The sequence below is a fragment of the Callorhinchus milii genome, unplaced genomic scaffold (assembly GCF_018977255.1).
Source record: "Callorhinchus milii isolate IMCB2004 unplaced genomic scaffold, IMCB_Cmil_1.0 Scaffold23, whole genome shotgun sequence".
NCBI classification, from domain to species: Eukaryota; Metazoa; Chordata; class Chondrichthyes; order Chimaeriformes; family Callorhinchidae; genus Callorhinchus; species Callorhinchus milii.
The window spans coordinates 9399577-9420803 of NW_024704764.1; the positions used below are offsets into that span (position 1 = coordinate 9399577).

At 54.8% G+C, this 21227-nt stretch overlaps 1 protein-coding gene across 1 annotated transcript; it reads left to right on the forward strand.

Annotated features, from left to right (window-relative positions):
* The first annotated feature begins 1177 nt into the window (after positions 1 to 1177).
* On the forward strand, positions 1178 to 16041 carry LOC103173037 (microtubule-associated protein tau-like). Its single transcript, XM_042343454.1, has 12 exons — positions 1178 to 1190; positions 1430 to 1999; positions 4207 to 4271; positions 4498 to 4653; positions 5114 to 5243; positions 6444 to 6482; positions 6713 to 6975; positions 7955 to 8047; positions 10294 to 10386; positions 11259 to 11340; positions 11860 to 11972; positions 14587 to 16041. Exons 1-12 carry the CDS (start codon positions 1178 to 1180, stop codon positions 14800 to 14802), a joined length of 1833 nt encoding a protein of 610 aa, XP_042199388.1. The 3' UTR covers positions 14803 to 16041.
* The last annotated feature ends 5186 nt before the right edge of the window (positions 16042 to 21227 follow it).

The following is a 21227-nucleotide window of genomic DNA, read 5'->3' on the forward strand; positions in this document are numbered from 1 at the left end:
GAACGAATGATGCTTTCACCTCTTGGGGAGGAGGAGGAGGAGGAGGAGGTGGGTGTTGGGCAAAAGAGAGGAGAGAAGAGAAGTGAGAGAGAGAGAGAGAGAGAGGGGGAGAAGGTGGGGGAGAAATATTTTTTTGCTCAACTTTCTCCCACTTGCCATGGTTTCTCAAATGGGAAAATTAGTGTTGCAGGTGAGTATTTTGATTCTTTTTTTTTAGACCAATGGGTTGGGGGGGGGGGGGTTCTCCTGACCAGTGCTGTCCCACCCACCAAGTCCATTAAATAGGGCATCACACGTTGTGATTGTAGGCAAGGAAAAACGGGAACGATGGGAGCGTCTGACAGACATGACAGGGATTAGAGTAGAGAGCTCCAGTACAGACACGATGGGGAGAGAGAGAGAGAGAGAGAGAGAGAGCAGGGAATGGGGTTAGAGTGGAGAGCTCCAGTGGGAGAGGGAAAAAGAGAGTAAAAGAGTCTCGTCAGCTCACACTGTGACCTCTATAAAGAGCTGATCGGTTGAAATATCGTTCAGAGATATCCTATCGCTCGCCAGGAAGAGGGAACCGTGAGTCAGCATTCATTTTCAATTAAAATAATAAATTGTGTGTTGGTTCCCCAGCCCCTGCCAAGCTATTGATCTCAGCCCGGGTCTGCGAAGGAAGGCGGGAGGGAGAGAGAGGCATTGAGAGAGGGAGAGAAAGAGACAGAGAGAGAGAGAGATGGATGGGTTGGCTGGTGGCTGACGCACGGTGACTGCTGAAGCTGAGGGAGATCAAACCGGGGAAAGTAAGAGCGGTGATTAGTGCAATGTCAGATTTTCATTTAAGTGAAAGCTTTAAGTCACGTCTCAGCTGCTGAGTCCGTTTAATCTGATTGACTCAGTCATTGGGAGTGGCGGTCGATGGCCTGGGGAAGGGGGGAAAGGGGGAAAGGGGGAAAGGGGGGGGAAGTGGGGGGAGGGAGGGGTGGGCCGCGTGCAGAGAAGAGTCCACGCTTACAGCCGACTGCACATACATGTCATTGAGGCGTGTATCACCTGTCTCCCCTGAGTGGTAATCCTCGCATTTGACCCGGCGGCTTATCACGTCACCGAGACGTCTCAAAGCGCTTCACAGGACACACTGTAAAGTGTAGTGACTGTGTGTTGTGTGGGCGAAATACGTGTGTTATTGACGATGATTGATATCGGTACAGTATTGCGATGGAACCCCATTTGTAAACCTCCCTTTTTGGCCTCTCTCCCACCTCCCCCCAACCCCACCCGGACTCTGCCGTGGATGTGAGACGTGTGGGTGACATTTGCCATCCATGTTGTATGTGTGTGTGTCCCATGTTCCCCCCCCCCCCCATTGCTACATGTCAACGTGTCAGCTTCACAGTGTCCTTGTCTGTACACCGGTTCCCGGTGTTTACCTCCCTGGCTACAGAGGAGGAGGAGGAGGAGGAGGAGGAAGAGGAGGAGGTGAGGTCTGTGCGCCAGGCCGGTGAGGAGCAGTGGTTGCCGGTATTGGACACCGCGGAAAGTATTGGAGCCGCCACCATCAGCCCGGTGCTGCTGGAGCCTCTGGTGTCGCTGAACCTGGCCCGGTGTCAGGAGGTGGTCACTGTGACCCCGGGGGTCACCCAGGAGCCCGCTGTAGCCTCAGAGCCCGCCTGGCCCCCGTTTGCCAAGAACACGCATGCCGTTGGCGTGTCCAAGCTCAGCGTGGAAACGGCTCCTCAAGAGGGTTTTGGCGTGACCGGCTCAGAGAGCGAGGAAGAGGAGGCAATGGAGACTCCGGTGGCTGAGGAAGCCGGTGAAGACTTCGAGACGGTTGGTGTTGACGTGACCCAGGGCCCGGGCGGGCAGGCCCCGAGTGGCCTGGGGTCCGGGTTTGAAGACCAGCCCCCCGTGGCCGGGCTCCCCGAGCCGGGAGAGAGCCACGAGCCCGGCCACGAGATGCCAGACTCCGAGGAAAAGGAAGAAGAAGATGGTTCAAAGTCAGCGTCACCGAAAGGTTGGTGCCCTCTCTCTGTCCTGTCCTCACACACGCTCAGGATCCCAGCTCGGCAAGTCTCTCCAGCACTCAGCTCACTCACAGAGGGGCCCTGCTCCCCCCACCTCCCACCACCACCCCACTCGCCTCGATCTGCTTCAACCTCTCCAAAGGCACCCTCCGCCACTCCTCTGCTCTTCTCAGGGCTTCTCTCCACAGATTGATGGTTGCACGATTCCTCTCTCTCTCTCTCTCTCGCTCGGTCGCTCACTCGCTCGCTGGGTCGTTAATTCTCTCTCTGTCGCACGAGGTGTTGCATGTTTGTCTGCCACCCTTTCACCTTGTCTCCATCCTTCTCACGCTCGCCCTCTGTCTGTCTCGCGGAGGGAACGAGCTTCCTCCTGGTTTGGTTCACTCGTGGCCCACTTCCACGGTCACCCTCCCTGTGTCTCGCTGCAGCCCAGTGTGGGCAGCTGATGCCAGCCGACGGGAAACAGTCTTGATGCCCCTGGGCTGAACAAAAGAATATGGTGTGTGTGTGAGTGAGGGCACCTTGGGACCACCTCCCGACCTGAAGGATGCAAGTTGTTGCGTGATTTTGTACGTCTGTGAGGGGTATGTGTGTGTGTGTATGGAGGGAGGGAGTGTGTGTGTGTGTGTGAGTGTTGGTGTGCGTGTGAGGTGTGTGTGGGGGGTGGTGGGGTGCATCTGGGGAACGTGAGGGTGTGTGCCAGAGCTATCCCACAGAGCTGACAGCCGGATCCTCACCGGGGATGGAAACCAACCTGCTTCTCCTCTGGCCTCGTGGTGCTGGTGTTGGGCTCTGACTGTCGGGAATCCTCTGTGGCTCCTGGTACTGAGATTCCCTCTCACCCCGACCAGACCACACGCTTCCCCACTGCTCTGCTGCCTCTCACTCTCTCTCTCTCTCTCTGCCTCTGTCTCTCTCAGTATCTCCTGACGCTGCACTCCTCTCGGCCTCTGACTGTTACTGAGCGCACAGCACAGGCCGACAGGGCGAACGCTCCAATTCACACCTTGTGTAGTGACTGTCCACAGCACTTATCACGTTTAAGTGCAGCCTTGATAAAGCGCAGGGTCTGAGGTTATTTATCTGAGGGGGTTACTTCAGAGACAGCAGTTTCTGTCCGCAAACTGTTGAACTCTTCTCGTTTTCCTTCAGTTTTGTTTTGTTACCTTCACGATAAGAATAATAATTTTCGCATCAGATTGGCCCCAAAGGCTGAGACCGGGTGGAAATTGGAGCCGTGGTTTTGACCGAGTGGAGAAAGCGCGGGAGGTGCAGTACCCAATCCATCCCCCACCTCTCCCTTCGCCTCGCTCCCTCCTCCGCCTCCTTCAAGGCGCGACTCAAAACCCTCTTCTTCGGCCGAGCCTTTGGCCACCCTCCTACCCCCACCTTCCCCGCCCTCCACCCTTCCTGAACCCAACCCCCAGCTCAGGTCCAAATCCCTGACCATCCAGCGCCCCGGGACGTCCTCCCGACGTGAAAGGCACTGCGTAAATGTAATATTATATGGTATATTGTTGCACTGGAGGGTCCCTACTGACGAGAATCACACACCACCCTCTCGTGGCCAGGACCGGCGGCCGCACTGGTTCAATGTTCTCCATGGGTCCAACTGGTCTGAACACTGAGTATTTCCACCCCTCGAGGGAGCCCTGGGCTCAGAGCCAACAGGAGCTCCTCCCGTAAGTTTACTCCGCATGTCACGTGGTCAGTATTGCGCACTTGCTTACGTCAGCGAGAGTCTCTGTGGCGGATAAAACACAGGAGGACTTTCTGAGGCTTTTGCGGGTAAAGAGTTGAGGGTTAACCATTAAAGGGCATTTGCTGCATCTCGGGGGCGGACACAGAGAGGTATTTAGGACATTAATGAACAGAATAACCGAGCGAGGCTGGGGCACTGGGCACTTGTTTAAGAAGACGGAGGTGAATAGATGTTTATTAGGTCAGGGTATCAAGGGATATGGGGTAAGGGCGGACTTGAGGTGCAGATCAGCCATGATCTTATAGAATGGTGGAACAGGCTTGAGGGGTTGAATAGCCAACTCCTGTTCCTATGTTCCTAAAAAAAGCATCTCAATGCTGTAACGGGAGGTCAGTCGGTGGGTGAGGATTCCGGAAGGACGAGGAATAATGGGCCGATGGACCTGAGTTTACCTGAACCTCTCTTGTGAACCTGTGCCCCGTTGGTTGCTTTTAGCTGTGCCCCACGCTGCGGGCGAAGATGGCAGAGGCGATAGCGGCCGTGCTGAGAACAAGCCCAAGGTGAGAGGCCAGAGCCCAGGCCATCCCTTTCCTCGCCCCCCAACCCCCTATCCCCCCTCCACCCACCCCCCCACCCCACAACAACGTCCACGCTTTGCTCCCAGTGATGGCTTAGCTTTGCTAACGTTAGTTTGATTTGAATTTGCTCTTTCGTGGTTTTGGTTGGCTTTTTCTTGTGTTGCCGTTTTTATTTCCTTTTTGTCCGAATTTTTACTTTTGTTCGAAGACCTCGCCGTCTGCAAAAGCCTCCAAACCTAGGCCTCTGGCCTCTGCCACCCCTAAGCGCCCGTCGGGGGCTCCTGCCCCCAGCAACAAAGCCTTTGCCCCAAAGAAACCGTCCTCCACGCCGGCTGCCACAGCGCTGAGAGAGAACGTAGAGAAGGTAAGAGCTTGAGGACCTTTACTCTCACCCCCCCCACCCCCTCCCCCGGGCCTGGCCCTCAACCCTTCAACCGATTGCCTTCACCATCACTCAGACATTACTGTCTGGTGTAGTGACTGTTTCCCTCAGTCAAAGACATTGGTCTGATTCAACACACAGTAAATTCCCGTGGGAGGGGAATGATTTATCAGGGAGGAGGGAAGGGGATTGTAGGGCAGGACACCCGACCGAGGGTGGGAGTGGGTGAGGGAGGCCGGTGGAGTGAATGGGCCGGGAGAGGGCCAATAGCATAGCTCCCTGGCAGGAGGGATGGTTTAAGGAAATGACGAAGGAGTGAGGAGAGGAGATGGACAGTGGGATGAGAGTGACCTCAGGGCTCGGGGGGAGGGGGGGTGTGGTGGGGGGGGGTGGTGTCGGTGAGCGTCACACAGCCTGACGCGTCGCCTCTCCGCTCCGACAGGGGGCCGAGCCCAGGAGCAGACTGAAGAGCCCTGCCTCCCACGTGCCCAGGGCAACCGCCAAGACCCCACCCAAGCCCACCCACGCCCAGAAGGTGGCCCCCGGCTCACCCGACGTCAAGAGGGCAACAGGTAAACTGTATGAATGCCATTTCGTGTTGTTGTGTGTAACAGGGACGCAGTGTGCAGCGTCGCAAGGCAACGAGGAGTTGGAACATATTCAGGAATGAATTGTTATATAATTCCTGCGTCCGGTGGGATTGTCTTCTGCTGCGATAATTGGCTCCGGGAATGAACGAGTCTGCGTTGCCATGGTTTCATTTGCTCAGAGAGAAGGAGAGAGGGAGAGAGGGAGAAAGAGAGAGGGTGTGAGAGAGAGAGAGAGAGAGCGAGAGTGTGAGCGAGAGAGGGTGGGGGAAGGGCGACACCATCTGTGTCCTGATGATCCGTCGGGATTTTCCGCATGATTGCAGGCTGACATTCCCACATTAATCCTCCCCTCTGTGCGAAGGGAAACTCGTATCACTGCACAGCGCATTAAATGGGTTGGGGTGAGGGGCACACCTCCCTTTACCCTCCCCCCTCATTCCCCCCCCACACACCCACCCCCAGTCTTCGGGAGGGCTCAAGGCTGGGAACCCCTTGAAGCGAGAGGCACCAATTGCCCCGTTCGATTTGATTAGATTGCAGATCAAATTGGTTTTCATGTGATATTTTTGATGCCGGGGGCAGGGGCTCGAGAGGAGGTGAATGGGGGGGCTGTGGGGAGGCAGAACCGCGAACAGACAGACAGAAATTCCTTTATAATGGTCCTGGAATCTGGCAATAGAGCCACACAGGTCTCTGCCCCCCCCCCCCCCGCCCGGCCCATGCCTTCAGCCTCTCTGCCCCCTCCCCCTGGAACTCCATCACACTGTCCCTTTGTCTCGTCCCCTCCCGCACCTCTTTCAAGGCCCGTCTCGAGATCCTCCTCCTTGACCGCACCTTCGGTCATCACTCCTTCCCCCACCCTCCCGGCCCCCCCACCCTCCCGGCCCCCCCCACCCCCTCCTGGTTCCCAACCACCAGCTCAGGTGCAGATCCTTGACTGTCCAGGACCTTGGAACGTCCTCCTGACATTGCTGTTGCTGTTGAAGGACATCACTGATCTCCTGCTCAATCCCTCGCCTTCTCACATCCAAACACTTCATACGAGTTTCCCCCCCGGCCCCCCTGGCCCCCCCACCTCCCCACCCCCCCCCCAGCACTGCCTCTAGCCCCGAGACACCGAATAACCAGCCTGTTCTCTCTCTCTCTCTCTCTCTCTGATGACTGTGTTTCTCCCTCGAGCAGCCAGATCGGAGCAGAGGAGGATTCCAAAGAATGAAAAAGGTGCGATGGGCTTGTGTGTGTGTGTGTGTGTGTGTGTGTGGGGGTGGGGGGGGCGAGGGAAGGGGTGCGGGTAAGGGAGCCATTTGCTTGTGTGTGTATGTGTGTGTGTGCACATGTGCGGGCAAGAGATATGTGTGTGTGTGTGGGCGAGGGTGGGGAGGGGAGGGGAGAGTGGAGCGGGTGAGGGGGACGTCACTGACACTGAGGGATGGTTCTGTCCTGCTCTCCAGGAGACTCTCCGGCCAAGGCAGGGGGCAGCGCCTGCAGTAGCCCCGGGACCCCCGGGAGCCGCTCCCGCACGCCCTCACAGCACGTCTCGGGGGGGGTGAAGGAGGTGAAGAAGGTGGTGGCTCTGGTCCGCACCCCCCCCAAGTCCCCGGGGCCGGCCAAGACTCGCACCCCCCCTGCGCCCGTCTCCATGCCGGACCTGAAGGGCGTCAAGTCCAAGATCGGCTCCACCGAGAATATCAAGCACACCCCAGGAGGAGGCAAGGTAATAGCCCCGGCCTGGCCCCCCCACCCCAGGCTGCCCCCCCCCACCCCGGCCTGGCCCCCCCACCCCGGCCTGGCCCCCACCCCGGCCTGCCCCCCCCACCCCGGCCTGGCCCCCCCCACCCCGGCCTGCCCCCCCCCACCCCGGCCTGGCCCCCCCACCCCGGCCTGGCCCCCCCACCCCGGCCTGGCCCCCCAACCCCGGCCTGCCCACCCCGGCCTGAGCCCACCCTGGCCCTTGGGTGGGGGTGGGGTGAGATGGGGGTGGGGTGGAGGGAGGGGCGGGGCAGAGAGAGGCTAACAGTAACTTGGGGGGGTGTCTCGCTGAAGATTGTAACCATTTACCATCGTTCATGTTGGTCAATGTCTCTCAGACGCACAGAGATAGTAGAGAACAAGAGACACGAGAGGGTTGAGAGATGTTTGTGGGGTTAAAGGGTATCAGGGGATACGGGGCCAAGGCGGGTAATTGGAGTTGAGGTACAGATCAGCCACGATCTAATAGAATGGTGGAACAGGCTCGAGGGGCTGAATGACCTCCTCCTGTTCCTATGCTCCTCGAGCTGCGATTTCAGGACAGACACCAGGAAGTGTTTCTTTACCCGGAGGGTGTTTAACAACTGGGATCAGAGTTGCTGGGAAGTGTGGCTGAGGCCAGGACACTGGGACTTGTTTAAAGAGACAACTGGGAGTGGGAGGGTGGGGGAGAGGGAGGCCGGGAGCGCGGGGAGGATGTGGAGGGGAGCAGAGTAAGAGGTGAGGTTGGCCAATTTGGGCGTCCAATAGATACCTGTTGCGCTCAGTGCCCACCCCACCACCTCCGAGTTTCGGGGTCGGTGCCAGGGCCTGGAGTAGCCGGGGATCCTGCTGTGTGTTTGCCCCCCCCTTTGCTGGTGAGGAGGGGGTGGGGGGGGAGGGGGCTTTGAGAGCTTTGAAGCTTCCGTTCTCTTTGACTGTGTCTCTCCGCCACACGCCTTCAGGTGGAAATCCTGTCTAAAAAAGAGGATTATAGCAAAGTGCAGTCTCGCTGCGGCTCCAAGGACAAGATCAAGCACATGCCGGGGGGAGGCAACGTGAGTACCTGCAGCCCCCGCAACCCCCCCCACCCCTCTGTCAGTCAGTCTGTCCGTGTGTCCGTCCCTGGCTCATTAACACCCACTGATCTCATTCACCGCCCGGTCGGCGCCCGGACCCCCACTCGGGTCTCGGCTGCTGCTGCTGTTCAGTGTTTGGCCGCGACGATTAATAATGAATTAATAATTAATAATCACCGGCCATTGTCGGAGGCTCTGTCCCTTCGGATGCCATGTCTCGTTGCCCCAGTTCCCTGTCTCTGCCCCGTTCAGGTGGACGTTAACGATCTCGGAGACATTGCTCGAAGAGGAGGAGTTTCTTTGTCTCTCTTTTCTTCCCCCCACCACCGCCCCCCCCGCAGTGTCCTGGCCGACAATCTCCCCCCACCCCCCACCCCCCACTCCCCCCCCCCCCGATAAAATCGCTTGATCGCTTCTCGGCTGTGTGTGGGATGTTGCTGTGCGCAAATTGGCCGCCGCATTCGCCTACAGAATGCACAGTCACCACACTTGTCAGCACTTCTCTGTCAGGTGCTCTTTGGGACATTTTGATGATCTTTATTATTATTATTATTATTATTAATATGCCATCTCAGCATTGAGTTGTCTGTTTGAACGAGTCCCGGACTCCTGGCCTCAGCCTCACTTCCTGGCAACTCTGTTCCCGGTCGTTAAAATAAAGTGTGAAGAAACACTTCCTGGTGTCTGTCTGCAACTCGAGGAACGTAGGGACAGGAGGAGGCCCTTTCTATTAGATCATGGCTGATCTGTACCTCAACTCCAATTACCCCCCCCATCCCCCACCTTGGCCCCCATATCCCTTGAGGCCCTTTAACCTCACAAACTTCTCTGAACCCCTCTTGTTCTCTGCTCTCTCTCTCTCTCTCTCTCTCTCTCGAGAGTATCTGTTCTGGGATTACTTGGTCAATCCCATTTAAAACCTTATCCAACTCTGGAAGGTGCTCTCTGATACATGACCCCCCTCCCCCCCCCCCCCACCTCCCCCCACCACCCACTCCACCACCACAAACCTCGGGTCCAAACCCCTGACTGTCCAGCGCCTTGGGACGTCGTTGGGTGAAGGTCATTGTGTTGTATCCCCTCGAGGGCGAGGGAGGGAGATGGGAAATCCATCTAAATTCTTGGCTCCTGATCGCCCTTCGGTGGACAGTTTGTGTCTGTGCATCTTTTTAATCTGATCTCTGGTCATCCACAGCTCAATGGTCACCCGATGACCAAAGCTACAACTTAACTTGAGATCCCTCTCGCTGACCCTTGGGGGTGAGTGGCTGGTGGTGGTGGTGGGGGTGGTGGGGGTGGGCGTGGGGTGGGGGGGGGGGGGGAGACCGGAGTTAGGTCAGGACGCAAACACTGAACAGAACCCAGTTTTGTTGCTTTGTCCATTCCTCCCACAAACCCCACACCCCACCCCACCCCTCACTCACTGCCCCCCCCCTCCCTCCCCCCTCTCCCGCTTGACCCTCTCCGATGACTGTGGTTCTGTCACCGGCTTACACGGTGCGAGGCCGCTGTAAGATCTCTCTCCCCCTCCTCCCCCCACCTCTCGCCTCCATGGCTTATCCTCCCGTTTGTTCCTTGGGATTCCCGTTCCTCCTGTTTCTCCGGTGGGATCTGATCTGGCCGGAGGTTGTTGGTGGTTTGGGATTGGCTCGGCTTGGGGGGCGGACTCTTCCTTGCTCCTCCCGGGTACCCCCGGAGAGGGAATGAGCGAGGAAATTTGGGAACCTCGTGCGTCAGGAGAAGCAGGATCCACTCTCGGAAAAATCCGTGCGTTCGGGGGCATCCGATCGAGAACGAAATCCGGAAGATAGCTTCGGAGCCCGGGATCCGGAACCATCTCTCAGTCGCTCGCTCCGGGAGTGTGGATGTCTGCGTGGTGCTCGCTGGCATCCGGGAGGATTCGCTTTCACAGTGAAACCCCCCCCCACCCCAACTCGCTGCATGCGTTTTTGCATGCGGGTCTGCGTGTGTGTGCACAGGCCTGTGGTAACAGTGACAGTAACGGCTCCGGCGCAGTGTTGCACGGGAGGGTGGGTGGGTCGCAGTCGGCTGCGCTGCCGCCTCCACCGCCCCCCCCCACCTCACTCCCACTCCCCCTCCTCTCCCGTCACCGGCACCGCCCCACACGCAGAGTGTGTTGGTGCGTGTGTTGGTTTGTGTGGAGTCTGTCTCTGCTCCTGAGCTTCCGTTCTCTTTGACTGTGTCTCTCCGCCACACGCCTTCAGGTGCAAATCCTGTCTAAAAAAGAGGATTATAGCAAAGTGCAGTCTCGCTGCGGCTCCAAGGACAAGATCAAGCACATGCCGGGGGGAGGCAACGTGAGTAGCTGCAGCCCCCGCAACCCCCCCCTCTGTCAGTCAGTCTGTCCGTGTGTCCGTCCCTGGCTCATTAACACCCACTGATCTCATTCACCGCCCGGTCAGTGCCCGGACCCCCACTCGGGTCTCGGCTGCTGCTGTTGTTCCATTAACTTGGAACCTGATCGAAGGGGTCGAGTTGATATCAGCAAAGGTTTCTCCTCTGTCTCTCTCTCTCTCCCCCCCACACACAGGCCCCCTCCCCCCCAGGTTCCAGTCCGCACCCTCTGTGTGTCTCCCCCTCTTCCTCATCCTCCTCCTCCTCGCCCGTCACCTTTGTCTTCAAAATTTCGGGCCATGGTTCATTCGTTCGTTCGTTCGTTCGTTCGTGACGCCAACGCTGAACAAATCTTCGATTGTGCTCGATCGATCGATCGCTGACTCTTCATCTCCGGGCTTCCTCCCCCCTCCCCCCACACCTCGCTCTCCTGCTCGATCCTCGCCGATGACCGTGGTTCTGTCACCGGCTTACACGGTGCGAGGCCGCTGTAAGATGGCTCCTCTCCCCCACCCCTCGCTCCGTGGCTTATCCTCCCGTTTGTTCCTGGGATTCTCGCTCCACCTGCTTCTCCTGTTGGATCTGTCCTGGTCTCCGGCTGTTGGGCTCTGGGATGGGCCGCGGTGTCCGGGGCGGTGTCTTCCTTGCTCTTCACGGGAACGCGGAGGGGAACGAGCGAGGAGTTTGGTTCGGCAAATACGAGCGGATCGGATAGTCACGCGGCAAAGAGGTCGAGAGGGTCGCCGTCTGGTCGATGATGGAGCCTGACCTGACCGCTTCCTCCCTTTAATCTGTGTGTGTGTTTTTTTTTCTCTCCTTCACTGTTTCGTTCAAGGTGCAAATTTTGAGCAAGAAAATTGACCTGAGCCACGTGGCCTCCAAGTGTGGATCAAAGGACAACATTCGCCACAAGCCAGGCAGGTGTCCTCACCCCCCCCACCCCCACCACCGCCCCCACCAGCCTGCACCAACCCCCACCCCCCCAACCCCCCACCACACACACACACACACACACACACGCGCGTGCGCGAGAACATCGACCTGAGGCGCTCCGGGACCCTACCCTGCATGAGGGGCGCGATATAAATGCAAGTTTATCCAGCAGTCAGCAGGAACCCGGTTGATTGGCAAATCATTTCCGGAGAGTAATAATCCCTCCCCAAAATAATAATAATAATAATAATAATAATCTGATCACTCCAACCCACGACTGTTTGTGGGAAGTCGCTGTGTGCAATTGGCTGCTCTGTTCCCCCCACAAAATGTACAATTTCTACCATATTCCTGTGAAGCGCTTTGAGAAGTCTCAGCGACGTGATAAGGCTCTGTTTCAAATGCGAGGATTATAATAATCCTCCCTTTTCCTCCCTCCCCCCTTTCCTCCCTCCCCCTCTCCCCCTCTCCCCCCCCCCCCCCCCCACCCCCCCCACACACAGGAGGAGGCAACGTGGAGATCAAGAGCCAGAAGCTGGAGTTTAAGGAGAAAGCTCAGTCCAAGATTGGCTCCATGGACAACATCACCCACACCCCTGGGGGCGGCACGAAGAAGGTGAGACCCCCTCCTTCCCCCCTCCCTGCCCTCGATGGACCTCGGGTTCTTACGTAGTGAGGAGTGGGGTCCAGGGGAGACCCCGATATCACTCACTGGATTCAGAACCTGCAAATGTCTGACCTCTGCCTCCCTCTCTCTGCCTCGCTGCTCGCTCACCCCTCCCCTCCCTCCCCTCCCCTCTCCTCTCCTCCCATCCCCAACCTCTCCTCCCATCACCAACCTCTCCTCCCCAACCTTCCCTCCCCTCCCTCCCTCCCTCCCTCCCTCCCTTCCCCTCTCATTCACATTCACGGCCTCATCTTGTTGTATCTCATATTTTCGTTCTCTCATTCTCTCTCTGTCTCTCTCTGTCTGTCTGTCTGTGCCCCGGGGGGTGGGGGGGAGGTGGGGATGTGGGATACGGGGAGCGAGTTGCTGCTTTCCTCCTTTGGCCTGATCTTCCCATTCCCCCCCCCCCCCCACCCGCTGGGGTTTGAGGGGTTAAAAGACGCTGTTTGTATCTATGTAAATTGACGTTGCCTTTTCCCACATGTTCCCACATCCATTTCACTGACGACTCGGGTTCTCTCACCAAACCCCCAACCCCGACTCCGGCAGCAGAGAGCGAACAGGAGAGAGGATTCGGCAAACGCCAGGCAGGGGGGCGCCAGCGGGGGGGCAGGGGCGGGACCGGGCGACGAGGGGCGGGGCACACCCACCGACCCCGCCCGTAGCCCCAGCCCCACCCCGGGCTCCGCCCAGTCCCCGGAGGACCAGTGAGTAAAACGCCTCGAGACCCTGCCTCGCTTTTCTCTCTCTCTCTCCACCTCCGCTCGCTCTCGGCTCGGATCCTCACAGCCGAGAGCTTTCTGCCTCTCGGACTCTCGGCTTCTTCATCTTCGCTGCCGGCGTCTCCACCAAACACCGCGGAGCCCGGGTTACACTGTAACGACGACGACAACGACCGCACTGCCTGACAGGCCGATGGAAACAGATTCAATCATAACTCTCGAGAGGCAATTGGATATTTACTTGAAAAAGCAAAATTTGCAGGACTTTGGGGAAGGAGCGGGGGATATTGGGACTAGTTGGTAGCTGTTTCCAACCCCGCCCCAGGCCGAATGGCCTCCTTCTGTGCCGTAGGATTCCATGATTCTCTGAACAACAAATCACACCTGCCTTTCACGTCGGGAGGACGTCCCAGAGGGTTATTGCCGGGTCCTGCGGATACAGGGAAACAAAGCAATGTTTAATATGAGGCTGTGTGTCAATCAGGGCTGTTGTGTTCAAGGCCATCAGAGGCTCCGGGGAGGTGGAGGGGTGGAGGGGTGGGGGCCCTTACGGAGATCACCAGGGGTTGAAGGGCTTTGATTCTCAGGGTTGGGGGCTGTTTTCAACTGAGCAAAGCATCGCTTGTGTCAATGGTGGAGGTGGTGGGGGGGGGGGGGGGGGGGCGGTGATGGTGGTGATGGGGGTGGGGGGGGGGGATGTGCCCAATCTCATGAGGTAGGTTTCCCAAGGCTTTGCTCCAAAAGGTTTGGGGGTGATCGCAGTACTATCCAAGGGGCGGGGGGGGGGGGCTCTCTAAACCACCAACCCCACCGCCCCTCCCTCGTGTAATACTGTGTGTGTTTGAGGGTTGGGGGGAGTGGGGGTTGAATTTCCAACTGAAACTCAAAGGTAATCTCATCCCTCCCCGGATTGGACTCTTGTGGCTGTTGCCGGTTGGGTTTGGGTTGGGTTTGGGTTGGGTTTGGGTTGGGTTGACCCTCGGTATTGCGGTCCGGCGTCGCCCTCCAGTGGCCCGACATAGAAATGACACCATTCGTTGATGCAAATCCGCTTTGGCGTCAATTCTTTTGAATGGGTTGAAGAAGAGACGGGTGGGTTCTCGGGCAATAAGGGGATTCGTTGCTATGCGGGAAAGGCGAGGAATCAGTGTTAAAAATATAATAATAATAATCCTCGCGTTTGATATAGCGCTTTTCACGTCGGGAGGACGTCCCAAAGCGCTTCACAGAACTCACTGTAAAGTGAATTGACTGTATATTTGTGGGCGAACGCGGCAGCCAATTGCGCACAGCAATGTCCCACAAAGTGTCGTAGATTGAAAATGACCAATTTATTATTGTTTTTGGTTTTGGAGGGATTATTATTAGGCTCTGTGTGGAGTAAGGAAACTTGCCCAAGGTTTCGCCCTCTGCCTGGAATTGAACTCAGGTCTCTCGCTCGCAAAGCGAGTGCTCTAACCACTGAGCTACAGGACTCCAAATTAGATCGATTTCTACTAGAAAATAATATCTGGGGCGACGGTGTATGGTTTGGGGGCAAGACATGTGCGAGAGATTGCCAGGGATGGCGGAAGGCGAACTAGATGGACCTCGGTCTTCTTCCACCGGCAAATTCTTACGTTCTTATGTAGGTGTCATGGGCCGAATGACCTGTTCCTATGTTCCTCAGTTGCTCGAAACTCTGCAACCCTGTCATTGCTCCGTGTGTTACACCGATCTGATGTGGCCTTGTTTCTTCTCTCTCTCTTTCTCTCTCTCATTGTCTTTCCATCTGTGTCTACCTCACACTGACTCGATTTGACCTTTTCATTCTCTTCCCCCCCCCCCACCCCCACCACCAGATCGAAACTCACAAGCTGACCTTCCGCGAGTCGGCCAAAGCCCGGACAGACCACGGCGCGGAGATTGTGTACAAGTCGCCCTCCGCTTCCCTCGAGGGCTCGCCTCGCCGGCTCAGCAATGTCTCCTCCACTGGCAGCGTCAACATGGTGGAGTCCCCGCAGCTCGCAACACTCGCCGATGAAGTCTCTGCCTCTTTGGCCAAGCAGGGCTTGTGACTGTAGTTCTGGGGCAAGCTTTCCCCCCACTTCCCCCCATCCCCACCCCTCTTCCCCTACCCCATTGACCTCCCCTTCCCTCCCAGCAGCTCGCAGGTGTCTAACATGAACTGGTTTCCGGACCGAAGCTTTGCTCCGAGTCCACTCTACCTACAAACAGGGGCCGCGATCAGACTCAGTCCGGACACAAGCCAAGGATTTCCGAGGTTTTATCAGTATTTCTCAGTTTTAAAAGGGCAGCTTTGGTGAGCGCGCGCGTGTGTGTGTGTGTGTGTGCACGTGTGTGAGTGCGTGAGTGCATGTGTGTGCATGTGCACCTCGTGTGTGAAGCAGAAATTCCATAGGCTCTTTTTCAGGAGGTGTTAATTCTAACGAAAGAGGACTTAGGGCCTTAATTCTGCGCCGATGGCAACCGTTATCCCTTTGATCGGTAGATTGCTGTCTCCGAGCTTTGCTGCCACCGTCAGTACAAATCGATTTACATTCACACAACAACAGATTTACCTTCGCACAACAACAACAACAACAGCAGATTTACCTTCGCGCGGCGCCTTTCATGTCAGGGACGATTTCTCAAAGTGGTTCCTTACACTTAATTTGCTTCAAACTCAGTTTTGAGCGGCTGTAGCCGTCGTTCCTCCTCACTGTGGGGGACGTACGGAACGGCGCGTGTTATACCAGAACATCTCAAAAGAGTTTCACGGGCATTTTACAGTCGATTCTGATTCGATCCAGTTTGTGAAACGCTTTGAGAGGTGGTGTTTTTCACCTGAAGGGCGCTGTTAGGAATGCAGTTCACTGCACGATTGCAATTGCTGTGAAGTGCAGTGACTGTGCAGTTGTCGGTTTGAGAGCCAATAACAAGGAGACTGTGGGAGGATTGGCAGAAGTTAAGTGAATCCAATTTATCAAATCCGAGGATAATAATCCTGTTCTGAAAAAGTAGTCACAATTAAAGTTTTAGCCAAATACTGACAATACAATGTTATTTTGCTCCTCTGACGCAGAGGGTTTCCCCTACGCTGTCCGACAGAAACACGTGGATAAAATAATCAGCGTTTTAAAAAAAAAATTGTGTGCGAATTTACGTACTGTCCCTGGTAATAGCTTTGATGTTGAATAATTGAGCAGTTCGCCTCCGAAAAGCCTATCGAATTCCCGCTGCACAAGGGTTGTTATGTCGTGAGAGAAATCCTGTTGTTACTGTAAATACTCTTTCACATCCTCGGGAGTGAGAGATTCCTCCTCCCCCTCCTCCTCCCCCCGGTGCTTTAAATCCCCAGGTTAATCATGTCGACGTCCTTTTACACAAGTTGTGCTGTTGCTTCTACTGATCAGTGACCTTCCTCTGGTTTCTGACATCCTTCCACAGGTGAGAGAGAGAGAGAGAGAGAGAAAGTGAGAGAGAGTGAGAGAAAGCGAGAGAGAGAGAGAGAGAGAGAGAGTACGTGATTTTCCCACTGGCTGAACACATGCAATGAAATAAAAGATCCCGATTCCCAGCTTTCCGACACGTTCCCCGCCGCGGAGGCCCATGAACATTAAGGCGGTTTCCACAAAATACGCAGTCGATTCGCTCCACAGCGTATCCTGTGAAGCGCTTCGAGACGTCTCGAAGACGTGATGAGGCGCCCTATCAAACGCCAGGAATCACCCTTCCCAGCTGATCCCCAGCCTGTGGTTTGGGCCGGGGTGTGAGGGTGGCACACCCTGCGCCCCCGCTCTTGGCCGTCAATAATTCCGATTCCATCTCTAACCCCCCCCCCCCCCACCCCCATTAGTCTCCCGCCTGTATCTCGCTCCCAGAGCATATTATGCCATATGCAAAGTCCCTGTGTCCTCGAATCAATTCCAGTCTGTAACTCACTCCCAGGCAGTTACTCTGTATAAAATCTGCCCTCAACCGCCTCACTCCTGGGGTACCCTTTACCTAAATAGAAGCTAAACTTGTTCCTCGTGATACATAACGTACACAGTATGTGTTGGGCTGTGAGTCCTGGTCTAACCTTTACGCCTCTGGTACAGGTTTTTGGCCAAAGAGGCATTGGCTATTCTAACACTGTTTAACAAGAGCTGATTAAGACTACGGCTTCCTCGCGGTTGGAGGAAACCAGGTTTAATGGTAGATAACGATGCATAACCTTGGCTGCGACCCGCCCTGTGAATAAATAGTGTTTGCATGTATTCTGGAGCTGAGAGTCGGGCAATGTGCAACTCTGGTCAGTGAACTGCTGTTTATAACACTTTGCACATCCTCCGTCCGCTCTCGGAACCCGTAAATATTGATTTCTCGTGGCTCTCATTCTTTTACTAACGCGGCGCAAGTCCATTTGTACGTTTGGCAGATTTAAAATTGTGGGGGAAGGGGAAGGCGGGGGTGGGGGAAGAAAGCAGAACCCCCCCTCCCTCCCCCCCATTCTCTCTCAGTCCCCCCCTGCCCGAAAAAAATTATGTGACGGCTGTCAAGTGCAGCAATCAATGGCAAATGTTACCGACGACATGGGTCAGACACCTACTTCCCCCCCCCCACCACCACCCCCTCACCCCTCCCTCAGGGCCTGTGAAGATTTTCCACGTGCAGTGTTGCCCGCGCTCTCTGGAAACGGAGCCATATCTATCGAACGATGCTGAGAGTTGGGTTGACTTAATAGCAGTGGGACGCGCAAAAAATTTGGGGAGCGGGGGGGGGGGCAACTGCCGATCAAACTCGCCGTTGCGTTCTGCCCACGAAATATACAGTCACTCCCACTTTACAGCGTGCGCTGCGAAGCGTTTTGAGGCGTCTCGACGATGTGATAAGAGGCTGCATCAATTTCCAGTTATTATTGTCGTCATTATTATTGTTATCATATCTCGATTCCCTGCATCTCTCGAGCAGATGGTGGTCTGTATCTCACCCCCAGATATTCTGAACCTGGGGAGAATCACCCGGGGGCCACAGGTCCCGGCCTCTGCGCCGCACGTTTGCGTTATCTGTGCCTCTCTCTGTTCTCCCAGACGTGAGCGGTGAGAAGGTTTTGATACGTTGACTGTGTTTGATTGTCTCTTTAAAAAAAAAAAAAAATTGTGATGAAAATGTTGGCTGTGTATAGAATCGGAGTAGGAAATATTGTGGATCAGTGAAATTTCTTTCTAAACAAACACGGTGTTTTAAGCCGGGACTGAATGAACAGGGAGAAGCCGCAGAGTAAAGCATGGGAGTGCGTCACGTGTGAAAGATGCGATGGGAGTTCCTTTGGAGCTCTATCCCACAGTCCCTTCACCTCGCCCCCCCTCCCCCACTCCCTCCCTCGCCCCCTTCAAGACCCGTCTCAAGACCCTGCTCTTCGATCACGCCTTTGGCCACCCTCCTACCCCCCACCCCCTCCTGATCCCAACCACCAGCTCGGGTCCAAATCACTGAGCGTCCGGTGCCTTGGGAAGTCCTCCCGACGAGAAAGGCTGTGCCCAAATGTGATCTGTTGTTGTTGTGATCCAGATTGAAGGCAGTTAAACTTGTTCAGACGCGGAGTGCCCATCGGTCTTGATTTGGGTCTGAGAGATCAATAATTGTCGGTTTATTGATTTGCTTTGAATGCTGTCGACCAAAACCGGATGAATTGTTTTTAAGAACGGAGTGGGTGAAGGTTTGGGTCAGAATTCTGAATGTGACTTGAGGTGGAGTACAAAGACTGGCGCAGACGAGCCGGGCTGAACGAAACGGCCCGTTTTTCGCCGTGACAGTCTGTGTGAATCTATGAATTCTGTCTTAATGAAGAGCAGAACGTTTGATGGCCGACACCTGATATCGATAGAGGGAGAGAGAGAGAGAGAGAGTGAGAGTTGACCTTTGTTAACTCGGTGACCGCTTTAACCACACATTTCAGCAGATCGAGAATAGCTTTCAGAGGGGCCGTGGATAGGTATTTAAAAAGGAAAAATTTGCAGGGCTGTAGGGCAAGAGAAGGACGAGGCGGTGGCTCTTTCAAAGCACAGGCCCCAAGGGGCTGAATGACCTCCTTCTGTGCTGTAAGATTCTATGAAGGTTAATTCTGCCGTCCCAGGAGCTCACTCTACATATCGTAGCATTGGGGAAAAGATGCCAACAGGATGCTGTCCATCTCTGTTCCAAGGCACGACAATCACAGGGACGCAAGCGAGCGACCAATCCCTCGGCAGTGCGACTGCACAATAATCGGCCCACCTCCAATTTGAGACCACTCAACATCGATGCGTTTTTTTTTGTGGCTCGACTCCGAAGCAGGAGATGAACAAAACGTGAGCCAGTTCACATGATGTGCTGGATGTAGGAGACGGGGGTTCTGCCCTGGTACCAGCGATCCTCAGGCTCAGTGCTTCGAGGCCTTGGCATCACAGCTCCCCCCCCCACCCTACCCCTCTCCCACCCCCAAAATGCTTTGACTTTCTCTGAGGAAGGCTAACATAAAACTGACGCTCAAAGTAGGATTTACATTGCGTTTCCGAAAGCTGATCATTTGCGATTGGGATTTGAGGGCAACCCGTTAACCCGATTTCCCCCACTGCGACACTTTGCTAACGTCTTGCCGTTTCACACTTTAGCTTCGCTTCTCGTCTGTGGCTGTCCATGATGTGACTTTGTGTGTTTTAATAACTGGTTTACATTGATAATTGTTGCTGTTAAAAGAGTTTGGAAATAAAGTCCGTATTACAAGACCTGCGGTTCGCTGTTTGACCACAAAGATACTGCGCCGGAGAACTATTGACCGTTGAATAAAAGCCATTTGGAGTCCTCCAGCTCAGTGCTCAGAGCGCTCGCCTCACAAGCGATAGGACCTGGGTTTGATTCCCGGGCAGGGCGAAACGTTGGGCAGGTTTCCACACTCTTGTTTATCTAGCAGTAAGTTGATTAACAACGATTGGCGGATGGCTTTTCCGGGGGTAATAATCCCTTCAAAAAAAAATTATAATTTGGTCATTCAATCCACTGCTGTGCAACTGATTGCCGTATTTCGCCCACAACACTGTATGATGCAGTTACTTTAAGAACACAACAGTCACTTACCAGATATGCAGTCGATGTCTCTGGGAACACCTCCTTGTTGTGCTCCACATGAAGAGCCATTTATAACACGATTTATTGAACAGGCAATACTGATTGACGGGTCTCAAATTCCTCTGCCTGCGATCGCATACACTTCACCAGCAATTGCGGGCTGTGGATTTGCGTCCCGATCATCTGGTGAACATGTGAACAGGGTCACCGAGCATTGAACCTCCCGTGAAAAATTAATTAAATCTTGAAATATACTTGAACCTTTAAAGACATTGCGCGAGGCTTTTACCAGAGCCTCTAACAGCCTGAACATCCCACAGCAACTTGCATTTATATAATGCCTTTCAAGCGGGTGTAGTCATGGGGGGGGGGAAGGTGGCCAAAGGCACAGTCGAAAAGGATAGTCTTTAAGACGTTAGAGGTTGAGGTAAGGAGTTTCAGAGATTCAGAGCAGAGGCTGAAAGCACAGCCACCGAGTTTGGAGCGGAGGGGAGGGATGTGTGAGCGGAAATCGGAGAGGAGGTGGGTGTGAGCGGAGTGTGAGCAGATTTGAAGTAGGGTGATGACAGGGCGTGAAGAGATTTTAAACCGAGTGCGAGGATCTTGAACTCAATCACTAGGACGTGTAGTTATCTTCTGGTTTGGGGGTGTGCAATTTAGTGCATTGCAGTATCTAATCTGAAGGTTCATTGCAGAGGAGGACAGAGGGTAAATAGTGATAGATTATAACCCATTGGCTGATGAGTTAGTAATGAGACGGGAGATTTAAGACGATCACAAAAATTGAAGGGGAGGGTAGGGAGGTAGGTAGGTAGACACAGAGGGAATTCTCTGCCGCAAATAGTAGTCCGAGTAGAGTCCATGAACTGATTTAAAAAGGAATTAAGATCGATGTTTGAAAGAGGATTATGAGAAGGGATGGTGGAGCGAGGAGAGAGAGATTAGAGAGAGTGCGATTAGACTCACACAGAGAGAAACACACCAACTGAATAGCCAGTTTCTAGGTTTAGGATTCTGGCAATCATTGTGTTTCTCCCACAAAATATAGTCAATTCACTGTCTAGTATCCTGTGAAGGGCTTTGAGACGTTTCAAAGACCTGACGGGCCCTATATCAAATGCAAGGATTTTTATTATTATGAATCAAGTGCCAATTAGACGAGATTTCTTTCGGGAAATAGTCTTTTGGGACACAGTATATGAGCAATTAAGTCAAAGAGGAAAGGTCTTCAGGCGCTACCCGAAGATGGGGAAGGAAGGAGCGAGGCGGAGAGGGGATAGAGGAACAGTGTTCCACAACGCGGGAGGCAACAAAAGATCTGCCAACGTTCACGATGGAGGAAACAAAAAAAGTTGCACGAAAAGGTTAAAGTCTTCAACTTTTTTTAATATTTTTAAAATTTTTAAACTTT